The sequence below is a fragment of the Sebastes umbrosus genome, chromosome 18 (assembly GCF_015220745.1).
Source record: "Sebastes umbrosus isolate fSebUmb1 chromosome 18, fSebUmb1.pri, whole genome shotgun sequence".
Classification (NCBI taxonomy): domain Eukaryota; kingdom Metazoa; phylum Chordata; class Actinopteri; order Perciformes; family Sebastidae; genus Sebastes; species Sebastes umbrosus.
The window spans coordinates 7,665,933-7,679,930 of record NC_051286.1 but is presented as its reverse complement, the minus strand read 5'-3'; the positions used below and the strand labels follow the sequence as shown (position 1 = coordinate 7,679,930).

The following is a 13,998-nucleotide window of genomic DNA, read 5'->3' as shown; positions in this document are numbered from 1 at the left end:
CCAAAACTCAAAAATATAAATTTACTCTCAGAATAAAAACATTAAATATTCACATTTTAAAAGATGGAGTTAGTGAATGTCTGGCATTTCTGTTCCTGATAATCACACAACATAGGTGTAAATAATACAATTAATGAGCCGATTTCACAAGAAATAGGTCAACATTTCAAGGACAAGAAAGAGAACAGCAAACCCAGACATGAGAGTTAGTGTGGTTATCATCATCACACCCTTTAATTCCAACAGTTCGTAAGAAACAAAATATTACAGCGTATATAAACATTAGGATATATCTCCTCTGGGTTCTTAAATCTTGCTATGTTACATTCGACTCAGTGACGACGCTGAAATGATGCACCTTAAAGTCCACAAAGATCATAAGCAACTTTCCTCGACAACATTCTGCTATAATTTAACTGCCAGAAAAAGCAAAGTTGAATTTACACAAGATTCCTAAAACGCACTCACATACTGTATCGGACTCTGTTCAAGGCAAAGTGGTGCTTGTATGTACACTCTGTTGTCTGGATGTTAGTGTGTATGTGTGTGTGTGTAGCCGTCACGATGAACCTGACAATCAGGTGGTGTTTTACTGGGGGTAGGCCTCGATCACCATGGCATGACCCTGGAAAACACAAGAACACAAGTTTGTCAGGAAAAGCAAACAAATAGAATAAAAAAAGAAGAGTTAAACGGTTCAGTCGTGGCTTGTGTGTCTCATGCACACGTCACCCAGTAGTTACCTGTCCTCCAGCAGCACAAGCCGCCACCAGTCCGTACTGTCCTCCCTCCTTCTGCAGCCGGTGAGCCACGGTGGTCACCAGCCTGCAGCCGGTGGCACCGAACGGATGACCCAGAGACAGAGATCCTCCCCACAGGTTGAACTTCTCCATGGGAGGAGCTCCAACCTACAAACACAAACAATACATCTGGTCAGGACTGATACTTACACGGACATTTCTTAGTGTAAATCAGAATTCAGCACCCAAATGCTACGTTCACACTACAAGCGACAAAAGCAACAAAACGGCCAAGCATGGCCAGCTACATTGCCGTTAAAGTGTTGCTCAGCGCTCGTTGATGTAAATGTGTCGTTAAATAGCACTGGGTACTGAATAACCGCATTTTTTTTTTAGATGGAACAGAACAGGGGGACAAAAAAACATATGATTGGTTGATGCTTCACTGCGTTATTGGAGCGCTGAAAAAAAAACGTTGCTTTGTAGCGCGTCACACCAAGTGTCGGGCGTCAGTTTGTAGCTTCATGTCACCGGCTTCTTTTGAAAATGACTTGTAGCCTGTTGCTGCTCGTAGTGTGAACACAGCATCAGACGTGGGAAAAATAAACAGATACTGATCGCCAAGGTTGAAGCTCAGGTGAATAAGTGAAAACTACTAATACTACTCTTTTACTTGAAATCTCATATGAGGATTTCCCTACAAATTGTCAATGTTAATTTGAAATCTTGAAATTATCTTGTTAGTGTTTAGTCGTCTAATATAAACCTGCACTTTTTAAAAACATTATTATGTATGTCAAACCAAGCAAAAATCTAATTTCTAATTGATGTTGCAGATGAAATGTTCATCATATGACTACCTTGGCCAAAATTGACTCTGTACACAATGTTCAGATGTATGTAACATATTATTACCTTTGATTTCTTGCCCAAATACGTCTGGCCGAACCAATCTGAGTCCATAGCCTTCAGATTTGCCATAATCTGACCCTGCAAAACACACACACACACACACACACACACATTAAGGAAGACACAGATATTGGGAGTTTTATCATTTAAGAAATGCATATCTGTAACTTAAAATATCTTGGAGATTGACAGGACACATTCACCCACCACTACACAAGCTCATGCATTATTTTCCCCCCATATGAGTTGTGATAACTTACTGCGAATGCCTCGTGGAACTCAAAGACGTCAATGTCATTCATGGTCAAGCCAGCACGGTCCAGGACCTTTGGCGTACCGTAAGTTGGCCTGGAAGAGTTAAACAGAGTCAAACTGTTGGTCTTCAAAAGAGCAATTCACCTAGATAAACCCTTGTTTTGCAAATGTTAGTTAGTTTTTGTTTGAGAACTTGAAAATAAAATCAGTCAGTTGACATTTCTACTACTCACCCCAGAAGCAGCTGATCTTTGGGGTCCTGGGACACGTAGACAAAGTCTCTGCCAGGATGTAAACATAACATGATCAGCACATCTGAAAGAGCATCATTTGGGGAAACTGAGGCTGCTCTAGCAAACAGAGAAGGTGCGGATACCTGAGGTAGGCTTTAGGCTTGTAACCCATAGCCAGAGCTTTCTCTTCAGACATGATGAGCACAGCAGAGGCACCGTCAGTCTGAGGAAGACACACACATAAACAAGCAGTTTATTTAATATCAGGGCAGTTTATGAGTGATAACAAATGCTTCCACTTGTGAGTGAAAACAGTAGAAAGAGAATCAGGGGAGATAGTTTGAGCAGGGATACATGTTGTTTCATAAGTGGACTAAAAATGTCACCATTTTTTTATTATAAAGAGGAAAGTAAGATGATTTAAAAAGCCAAAGTTACTTAACAGTGTTTTGCTTCAGGTAGTTTGTAGCTGGAAGTGTGTTTAGCTTTGTGTATTTGTTTTACACACAGATAAAATAATAATTGTATCTATGTTGACGGTGTTTTGAGCTGTAGACTGCTGTAGGGCCTGATGTGTGTGTGTGTGTGTGTGTGTGTGTGTGTGTGTGTGTTTACCAGGAAGGAGGAGTTGGCGGCGGTGACTGTGCCGTGAGGTTTAATGAAGGCGGCCTTCAGTTTGCCCATTTGCTCCATGGTGGAGGGGCGGATGCCGTTGTCCTTGGTAACAATATCACGACCTAGTACAGACAAAAATATACAGTCATCATGTAAACGATAAAACAACTCAACTGTTTCAGCTGTACAACCATTAACAATATCAATAAATGCTTCAAATTAGCACCTATAAACAAAATCAATGCTCCGAACAAGCCAAGACAAATGACATCAACTAATTACAACGATATAACCAGCTACATTTAAGTACACAGCCATCCCTAACCCTTGAGTGTGTAATGTCATCATGTATCAGAGTTTAAGGAGGAGTGAAGTGGTGTTTACCTGGCACTTTAAAGGAGATGACATCCTCCAGCAGGCCGGCGTCCTGGGCCTTTTTGGCCAGACTGTGTGACCGCACAGCGAATTCGTCCTGCTCCAGTCTGGTGACCCCGAACGCAGCAGCCAGACGATCGGCGCTGTGGCCCATCGTTTCAGCTGTGGAGAACTCTGCCACAGCAGGAAGCTAGACACGCATCATAATAAAAGGTTAATACTGTACTGTATGTCAAAGGTCCAAGAGACGACATTTGATTTCTCAAATCAAATTTAACAAACTGAAAGTGGTGCAGCTCTTAGTGAATATATACTTCTGGGGCGAGATGTGCGAGCCGGATGCTGCCGATCAGACCGAGCCTCTGGCCGAGGGTCTTCGCCTTGTTGAGGGACAGCATGGTCTTCCTCATCTTACGGCTGTGACGGATAGGAACATCGGACATGAACTCCACCCCTCCTGCAACGATGGAGTCACACTGGCCTGCAGCGATCAGACCAACACCTGGAGAGAAGGATGGAGGAGAGAGAGGTCAGAGAGGGGGACTACCAAAAATCGCCAATCCTCTTTTTGATTTTGAAGTTCGAAATCGAAAGCTCATTTCATTCTATTTAGAGTCAAAATGACACTGTTACTTCTAATTTATTCTCACAGCAGCAGCATATAGCATAACAATAACATCAAACAATATCACTGTTTTTTGCAGCTACAATGTAGGACTACATAGTTCCGTTTCCGAGTCAATAAAAGCCCATAATATAGAGCACAAGTCACGTGTTAGAGGCTTGGTGTAGAGCTTTCTCTTCCTGATATACCTGTGGTCATTGCCTGGTTGGAGGAGATGCAGGCCATGGTGACGGTGTGAGATGGGATCCTGTCAGAGAAGCCGGCACCCAGTGCTGCCTGAAATCACAGTGAGAAATGAAGGAGATGGACAACAGGACAGGACAGCAGCTCTAAAATGCTCCTTTGGTTAATATTCTGTCTCAGCATGCAGTGCTAATGCTCAGGATCGAGGCTTAAAGACAGTACATGAAACAAGCTCCAGATGATATAACCATTTCATGGGAATGTGATAATACCTCTCGTGCTACATTGCTGGTTTTGACCTCCTGAATGACTGTTCCATAGATGATGTAGTCGACAGCATCTTTGGGTAAACCCGTCTTATGCAGCAGACCCCTATGGAAACCCAAATGGAAAAACTGTTTGAAATCACAGTAGAAATAGCACTAAAAAAAACTTTCTGTCAAACATAAAGATTCAGAGAATTTGATGGCTTGTAACAAGACAGAATGAGGTATAAGAAAAAGGCATCCTGAGTGATTATACATATATTACATGGCAAGTAACAAAAGTAAACTCTTGTTTTCAACAAAACACTCCCACCCCCCTCACAGCTCTGTCAGATAGTTGCACTCCTCTTGTTTAAACCGACACATTTCAATCGTTTCAGATGTTTTAATGCCTTGATATTACAGCTAAAGGTCACCCATACGTTCATCGTAACAACTACATACTATGTCAGCCTCAGTACCTCAGTATGGTGTTAAAAAAAACAACATAATGAATCACTTACTGCAGAGCTGCTCTGGCCAAGTCATGTGGCATCAGGTCGGCGTATCTGTAAACACAAACCAGAAAGGTTTCACTTTCAATCTAAGATTATCTCTCTATGTAAAAGTCATTTGACTAAATGGTGGCCAGAGGCTCCAGTCTGTGAACTCAGCCATAAGAAAAAAGCCGTACGTGGTTCCAGACAACAGGAAAGGGGTTCGAACTCCTTCCACCAGAACGATGTTCTTCACACCAGGCCGAGCCAGAGTCTTTTTACTCTTTGTCTGAACTGAAAGAAAATTAAGACAGTAGCTGGCAGTTAGACTCTGATAGTTGTCAATATCACATTTTCAACCATTTAGATTCCACCTAGAGAGGGCAGTTTTGCACAGATCCTGTCCATAAATTAATCAATAAATAGAGGCTTAAAATGTTCAGATCACATTTGAAACAGCGTAACCTCCACAAAACTATAATGTGGGTTTGTATGTGAATGAAATCACTCAAAATAATTAACTTACCCTGAGCCTGAAGCTGGGTTGTCGTACTGAGAGAGCGTGTCCCTGAGACACACAGAGAAAAACATTCATTAACGTCCTCAATTCAATCATTTAAAATACTAATACTACATCTCAAATGATGAACAGTTTATACTATACAGCGACATAAGCAGATAACAGCGTTATAGCAGCTTGAATTTAAAGGACAGATTTTAGGTTGGATCATCAGTTAGTGTAAAGTGACGTGTGGGAAGGCTAAATAGACAAAAGTGACAGTGGCCAAAGATCATATTACTACTAATATACTGTAAAAAATAATCTATTAGCCGTTGGTGCTGTATCTAGCATTTCTGACTGTATTCTCGTTTGGTACATTTTCCCAGTGCTTTGACATAGATTGGAATTTGTTAATCTGTGAAACAAATAATATTATGGAAAACGTACCCAACCGCAGCGCCCAGGAAGGGCTGACAGAGCCGCTCCGCATTGTGTTCAGCAACATGGAAGCCATTGTGTTCTGCAGAGAAACAAACTGTACTTGTTACTGTAAAGTTATAACCAGGGTTCTGATGAAAATGTTCATCCATAATACATAATATTCAGATTTCCATTTAAACTGTACCAGCTAATGCAATATATACAGTATGTAGACCACATTTATATCAATGTTGCTAAATAACAGAAACACATCTCTAAAACAGTTTCAACGAAAACTGAACATTAAAACCTTCATGAAGGGAGGATTAACTGCAGGACTGTTGTATTAAACAGATTTAATATTTAGATAGGTGTAGCTTACCTAATAAACTGGCAAATGACTATACATGTACTTAAATTCCTGTACGGTGTTTGTTTGAAGGCTTGGCTTTCTATGTCTAAATTCATAATGTCATTCTTATTCCATATATTAAACTGCATAACCCATGAGGACTATATGTATCACCATTATTGTCAGGTGACAGTGCAGCCTGGAGAGTGACATAACCACACTACAAAGCCTCTCAGGTTGTATTCAGATCTACGGCTGTTTGCTAAAGGTCAACTGTAGAATGCACCGGTCTGTGACGTAAATGTCTGAATCACACTAGACATAATAAACTGTCATCTCTGTGTTGTTTATGATTAGCAAACCTTGACAAATAATTATGCAGATTATGTGGTTTTATGTGGCGATCATCTATTAATTAACTGCATTCAGCTTGCAACCCAATATTTGCAGTGCAGAGAGAATAACATCTAGTGTAGAGCGTGAACTGCACATAAAACTGAAGAAATGCAAGTTACTTTGCTTATCAGTAGAAAACTCATAATTTACCCAGTGCTGGAAAGTAAAGTACATTTATACATAAGTATTTATATAGTACAAGTATTTCCATTATATGCTACTTTATTATACTTCGACTTCACTACATTTCAGAAGGAAATATTGTACTTTTTACTGCACTACATTTATTTGACACTTGTTACTGTCACACTAGTTACTTTGTACATAAAACATACAATATGATATGCTTATATGATATGATGCAGTACTATACTTCTACCAATCTACATAGTAGTTTATAAAGTATCTAAAATTGGCTCCACTAAAATATTCTTAAATGTAATTGTTAGTGATAAAGAGAGAATAATATAATATTCTATAATAACATAACACTGTGAAAGGAGCCATTCTGCATGTAATAATGACGATAATACTTCTGTATTACCTCTATTTTGAGCCTATAGTGTTTCTACATTTACTTAAGTTAAAGATCTGAGTACCACTTCCACCCCTGAACTTGCCCTACTGAGTATAAACCTAAAGACCTTTAATGATTTGAGCCTCGACTGTGCATTTAGCCATATCAAATATCAACGTTTTATTTTTTATTTTGTACAGCTTAAAACTTAAAGAAGAGGCCTGCCAGCTAGAATATACATATACACAACATGTGTATGTTTTATAATGTGGGATCATCATATCATTGACATTCCCAGCCAACCCCCCTTTACACAGGCTGTGACCCTTCACCTAGATTCCTCCACTAGTGAATGACAGACACAGAAATGCAGGATCACGGGACTCTAACAGGGTCAGAACTGTCTACAGATCGATTAAGCATTTGGTTGTTTAAAGTAACATTTAAATCAACAACAACACGTGTCTGAAACAGTTTAAACAGCAACATGGTGACAAGCTAAGTAGCTAACGTTAGCTTGATAGCTGAAGTTCCCATTGAGTTGTGATCTATTCCGCTCTGCTCGGGCTGAATAAACACATTTATTGAGTTAGTAACATGTCTTTTAATCTCTAGTTGTGTCATTACTAGTGACAGCTGTATCTTACCTGTGTTCGAGCTCTGTCTTTGCTGCTGACACCTCTCACCTGTCAAACGGTCGAGATACACTCTAATGGACTACGCTTTCAAGGACCCACCAATGTATTAGTTGACCGAGATAATGCCTGCGCAAAACAACACCAAAAAATAGTCATGTACATACTTGCGTGTGTTTAAGAGCTTTTATAATTATTAATGATAATACCAACATCATAACAAATGTTTTTTTTCTCAAATAAAATATAACAATTTGAGTGTAAGAACGTTTTATACACCGGCAGTGTTTCAGTCCTTATCCTGTTATCGACGTTCTTGCGCCCCCAACGGTCAGCGCGCGGTGTGTTGCTATGGTGAAACCATAGACTAGTGATGAACACCTTTTTGATAATTACTTAAGGGCAACAGGAATAATGGAGAGAATTTAATTAATATTATTATTATTGTTATTATTAATAATTATTATTATTTTTATTTTTTTAAATTTTTATTTATTTTGTTATTTATTTTTCCTACCAATTTACTGCTCCACACTCCAGTAGTCCAGTAGGTGGCGGTAATGCACCTATAAGCTGGTTTGCCAACCGCTAATAAACACCAAAGAAGAAGAAGAAGAAGAACACCTTTTTGAAGAGACTCAGGTGTTTTTTCCTCAAGTTTGCAGCTAGAAAATGTCCCTAATTGTCAGGTATATGTGATACAAAATTAATAATTCAATATCTGTTTTTATTGAAGACATTTACTCGGGGGAAACCTTAATTTGTCACTTTGTTTTCACTTTCTTTTTGTTTAAATTGTACTTGTCTTTAGCAAAGGAGCTGTCTCTGGTGTTACCAGCTGGCCTCAAGCTTTCAGCTGTTTTTTATTTAGCTAAACTAAGAAAAATCATTTGTGAAATTGTACTGAGAATGAACAACATGGTTCTTTTGTACGCTTAATCTGGTGGTTAAAAACTGTAACACTAGTTAATTTTGCTAAATAACTGTTGATACTCATGACTGTGTAATCCATTTCATGCAAATGTTAACAGGTGAGAAGAGGATGTATTTAGCATGTAAGGCAAAATAGCTGAAATTAGCTCAGGGAGACTCAGTATAACAGTTATGGGGTTTTTGGATTATTTCATGCCATTATGTCAGAGACAGTGAATCCTTTATTTCTATCAGTGGTGGAAGAAGTACTCAGATATTTTAATTAAATAAAAGTAGCAATGCTACAGTGTAAAACTACTCTGTTACAAGTTAAAGTATTCAAAAGTTTACTTACTCACTCTACAAAAGTATTAGCAGTTACATATAAATATAACTACATACAAAAGTCAAAGTACTCATTTTGCAAAATGACCCATTTCAGAATATTGTTTATTATATGATCAGATTATAATTATTGATACATTAATGTGTTCATCATTTTAATGTTGCAGCTGGTAAACATGGAGCTTATTTTAATTATTTTATATATTGTTGGACAGCTTAACCTATAATAATACATCATAATAAAATAATCATCATAATAAAAACAAATAGGCTAAATGTTGTGGAGTAAAAAGTACAACATTTGCCTCCAAAATGTAGAGGAGTAAAAGTATAAAGTAGCATAAAGTGGTAATACTCAAGTAAAGTACAAGTACCTCAAAATTCTACTTAGGTACAGTACTTGAGTAAATGTACTTTGTTACATTCCACCACAGTTTGCTTAAACAATTAGTTCATCAATCAGTTGGTCAATGAAAAAAAGTCATCTATCGAGCAAAAATGCCATTCTCTGATTCCAGTTTCTCAAATGTGAGTATTTGCTGCTTTTTCCCTGTTTTATATCATTGTAAATTAAATATCTTTAAATCCTCTAACATCGTTTGGACTATTGATCGGACAAAACAAACTGTTTGACAGCGCCTTGGCAGCTGGGGAAATTGTGATGGGCATTTTCATGGTTATTTGAAAAAATAAATTTGACATTGTAATCAATAATATAAATAATTGTTTGTTGCAGCCCTATTTAAATGCCTCTGGTATACTATCTAATATGTCTGCTGTTATGATTTGAGCTTTATTGACACCATCAGCTTGCCACAGACAGGTTGGAGTAGAGCTGTGTTAACAACACACTCAAAGTCCTCAAAGTAGATCCTGTGTCACTCTTACTTCTTCCTCAATGTAAGGTAATCCTGGGTCCTCACTGTCTCTCTCTCTATGTTTTTTAGGTTATGCCAGCTAAAGCCTCTCAGTGTCTTCATCATTGGCAGGTAAATAGGAGCTCGATGGTGATTGATCCATCTTATATACACTCACTTATGGAGTCAGATTGATGATTTACCAATATATCAGGCCATTTTAGGGTCTTCCTCTGTGAGAGATTTTAAGATGTGTTTAAAATTTCAGTATATAATGTTTATAGTTTATAAACGTAGAATTGAATCTAATAGATCGGCCTCATCACCGACAACCGATCCAGCTATTTGAGTCAGTAGCAGCCCGATATCCAATCCGATATTGGTGCATCCCTAATTTTGTTTTATTTGCACCCTCTATATTTGCACTGCAATTGCTGCACAACAATTTCCCTTGGGATAAATAATGTTTTATCATCTTATCCACCTTTATTACCTTGCAGTCTTCTTCCCTGCCTGTGTTGGCACAATGCTGCGTATTTTGGCACGTTACCACCACCTGTAGGTCAGAATAGTTTGAAGAAAAAAAACTGCTCCACAGCGCTACAAGAGCGGGAAAAAAACTGCAACAGAGTGCCTTTAAAATGTTAGATTTTGGACTAAAGACTCTGTCCAGTGTAATGGTTAAACAATACATTTATATTGATATCTTTATCATCATTGGTACCATCTGTCAGAGAGTGCATCACCTGACTTTGAAGACCATTCAGTAGCGGTTTGACAGTTCAGTATCTGTTTAGATTTCTGGTCACACAGATTTAGGCTTTAAAAACATTCACATTTCTGAAGTTGCAATTCAGCTGGAACTGTTTACTCCCAGTTCCAACAGTTCCCTATATGCCCAGGTGTCCTTGAACAAGGACACTGTTCAAGCGTATTTGTGCTATTTATGCTAATATTCTCCAGGGATGATGTTAAAACTAGCAGAAATTAGCATAATACAATACTGGTAGCCTTCTGTCTGACGGCCTCTCATCTTTTTTACTGTTCTCTCCATCAAGCTTGAACACACGTCAGCTACGAGCTCAAGGATGATGTGGCAGTTATACGATGTGTGTGTGTGTGTCTGTGTGGGTGTGTGTTTATGGAAGAGAGTATGAGGCAGTACATGCATGTCAGGGGGAGAGAGATTATGTTTGTGACAGTCTTGACTACCTGTCTCTGTCTCAGTCTCTCACTGACAGATGTGATGTGATTAATCAGAGTGTGTGTGTGCATTTGTGTGTATGTGTCTGTGTATGTGCAGGTGAACAAAAAGGCGTGGCAGATGCAGTCTGAGCTGATGGAGGTGATGAGGGAGATCTGGTCGAAAACATCTTCATCTCCAGCAAGCCTGACTGCTTCATCGGTGGGGCAGATATCTCAGGTAGGCTTATTAGAGCTTTAACAAGGATTTCCAATACTTTGGTGTGTGGTCACTCCTACACTTGTATGTGGTTTGAACCAGAGGGGAGACATTTCATATGATGCATTTTCACACTTTCTTTACTGCAAGAAAACTGGGGCTTGTAAAGAAAGTCACAAGACTCACATCCATAGACTGTATATAAGAAGTAGATGTAGTCACAGTGACGTCGCCCATTGGTTTGTGGACTGCTGTTTTGAAGCCTCAAGTTTTTGTCCGTTGCCATCATGCAACCAGAAGTGACATGAGAGGGTGGAGCTAAGAACAACCGAACGCTGAATAAGACCTTTTTAGGTGACCAAAATGTTAACTTTCATGAACTGAAAACACACTGTGAAAGGGTTAAAGTTGTAAGACGAAAACACGGACAACTCCATCGTAGCGACCTGTCAATCACAAGGTAGCCACGTCCTAAAGCATCTCCTGCTTTATGGTCTATTTGACTCTAAATGGGACCATAATTTACTAAATGAACATCATGCTGTATTGAAGAAGACTTGAAACTAGTGACGAGACCATAAACTCATGTTTACAATGTTTACTGAGGTAATAAAGCAAGTGAGAAGTAGGCTCATTTTCTCATAGACTTCTATACAATCAGACTTCTTTTTGCAACCAGACGAGTCGCCTCCTGCTGGCTATTAGAAAGAATGCAAGTTTAAGGCACTTTTCAGACCCAGAGGTTGCCCACTGCTTACATCATACAAAAGTCGATAATAAATAAGGTCAAATTAAATATGTTTAACAGATTTATTTACTCTTAGAATGATACAATCCAATAAGAGAAGTGAGGAGGTCACCCGTGTCTCTCAGGAAGGTCAGAAGATACTTGAGAAGATCGTGAAGTCTCCCATACCGATTGTTGCTGCTATCCATGGCTCCTGCCAACCATGTGTGTGTATGTGTGTGACAGGACGAGCCAGATTAGGTGTGAAAAAAGCTGCTTATGTGGACTAAGATTTGACCACTAAATCACAATTTCATGTCTTCTCTGTAGGTCGCACCAGCCTGCCAGTACTGATTCGCCACAAAAAGCAAAAACAATGGTCCACAGGTCAGGCTGTGACTGCTGCCTGGAGCAGGCGACACTCAGAGACGGCCTAAAATGGTACATACACACACTCATATAAATCCGTTATTCAGTTAATGTCTTGAAAGCACTGCCACAGTCTTGCGCTAGTGGCTACTGAGTTACACTGGAGTATATTAAGGTCAAGAGCCGCATTTAGTGGGATGTCAGCTCACAATATCAATATCATAATAATAAAAGTGTGTGTGTGTAGGTGGGTCTCCCTGGAGCGCTGACATGACGCTGACAGGTGGGAACATCAGGGCAGATAAAGCCAAGAAGATGGGTCTAGTGCACCGGCTTGTGGACCCTCTGGGTATGTTCTGCATGTGGCATTTCTTCATTGCTGTAATCTTCTGTGATATGCTCCTCCAGGCTGGGGGTGGTGGGAGGGAATTAAACTCTGTGTTTGTTTACTCCAGGTCCTGGTACGAAGCCTGCAGAGGAGAGGAGAGGACTATTGAATACCTGGAGGAAGTTGCAGTGGGCGTGGCCAAGGGAGTCGTCAACAAGCAGGTTCTTTTTACAACGGAGAAGAGCCTCATGCAGAGTGAGTGAAGCCTGGTTCACACTAGCCCTGATCTCACCAGATCTCATCGCTCACCTCTAGTTTTGCAAAGACTTTCAATGATTTATGTGACATCCAGTCAGGTGTTATCCCACAACTGTTTTCAAAACATATTTGATATCCAGAGAACAGATATGCAGGAAACACAAAAGTAAGAGAGATATAGGAGAGAATAATAAAACATACTCACCCCAAACATTTTTCTTTCATCATAATGTCAGCTTAGTTTTCCCATTGCTTATATTTTGATGCATTGTGGCTGTTTAACAAGACTTTTAGCAGCAACAGGAGCCACAATGTAAAGTATAAAAAGTGATTTCTTGAGACAAACTTTGTTGATTGATCCGTGTGTGCATGTACAGGTGAACTGCATGCCCTATGTCTCCCTGGTGGACAAGATGCTGCTGCTGGAGGTCATCACCACATACAAGACATCTTAAGACACCTTAGCCTCTGCTGTCAGCGTGGGCATCAGACAGGTCAATGTCATCGTTGTCAGGGTAAGAGCAACTCTGGAAGTACTTTGTACACTTTTCTACAAACGGCAGCAGCGTGACGAGGCGCTGAGCATCTTATTCTGCGCTGAGCGCTGCATGTATGGTGTTTTTTTTCTGGTCGTTGAGAGTTGAAAAATGTTCTACTTTGGGTAAAACACCACAAAGACCAACCGTCACATCCTACATGTACAGTAGGCTACAAATGCTGGACAACAAGAACAATGGAGAGGAAATTAATACACACAGAGCGGCGGGTCCGTCCTCTCTCCCTATGTGACCCTACCCTTCATCCAGAGCAAGTACTCTATCCTGTGCCGTCTGTCATATTCCGTATCAAAAGAAACCTCCCGACCTCCTGTCTGCGTGTTGTTAGGACTCAACCATATGGGAAAACAAAAGAGAGAACCTGATTTTCAGAGGTCATTATGTTTCTATTTATTTTGTATTCTCTTATTTATTTCTTCGTTGCTCTTCTTACAGCGGCCCTGCAGTTACATGATCACAGACAGAACATCAATGTTATCTGTGGTGGAGTCCAATTTTGGGAATATGTAATTTAAAGAGGAGTCTTTCTTTCTTTCAGATAATATGAGAAAACAGCAGCTTGTATGGCAACAAGAGACACAAGAACTAATAAACAACTTACTTACTTTGACATTCACAATGACATAAATTGAATTTCCAGTTACCTGGCTAATTTGAATGATCTTGCCTCTTGAAGTAACCCTTCAGTGTAGCTAAATCTACGGTTCCTGAACATTACTATCATCAGTACCTGCATGAAGA

The 13,998-nt window shown here is 39.5% G+C and overlaps 1 protein-coding gene and 1 long non-coding RNA gene across 2 annotated transcripts; one reads left to right on the top strand and one right to left on the bottom strand.

Annotated features, from left to right (window-relative positions):
* Positions 1-200: 200 nt before the first annotated feature.
* On the bottom strand, positions 201-7,639 carry hadhb (hydroxyacyl-CoA dehydrogenase trifunctional multienzyme complex subunit beta). The gene is made up of 16 exons (XM_037751215.1): positions 7,515-7,639; positions 5,630-5,702; positions 5,207-5,248; positions 4,878-4,974; positions 4,708-4,752; positions 4,211-4,310; positions 3,944-4,031; positions 3,445-3,632; positions 3,140-3,320; positions 2,756-2,877; positions 2,284-2,363; positions 2,141-2,188; positions 1,913-2,000; positions 1,656-1,730; positions 744-908; positions 201-625 (listed from the first exon to the last, which is right to left on the bottom strand). The coding sequence occupies exons 2-16, from the start codon at positions 5,694-5,696 to the stop codon at positions 590-592; spliced, it is 1,422 nt and encodes a 473-aa protein (XP_037607143.1). The 5' UTR covers positions 5,697-5,702; positions 7,515-7,639; the 3' UTR covers positions 201-589.
* Positions 7,640-12,075: 4,436 nt separating this feature from the next.
* On the top strand, positions 12,076-12,734 carry LOC119477568. Its single transcript, XR_005204260.1, has 3 exons — positions 12,076-12,186; positions 12,362-12,463; positions 12,584-12,734. It is a non-coding gene; the product is annotated as an uncharacterized LOC119477568 (long non-coding RNA).
* The last annotated feature ends 1,264 nt before the right edge of the window (positions 12,735-13,998 follow it).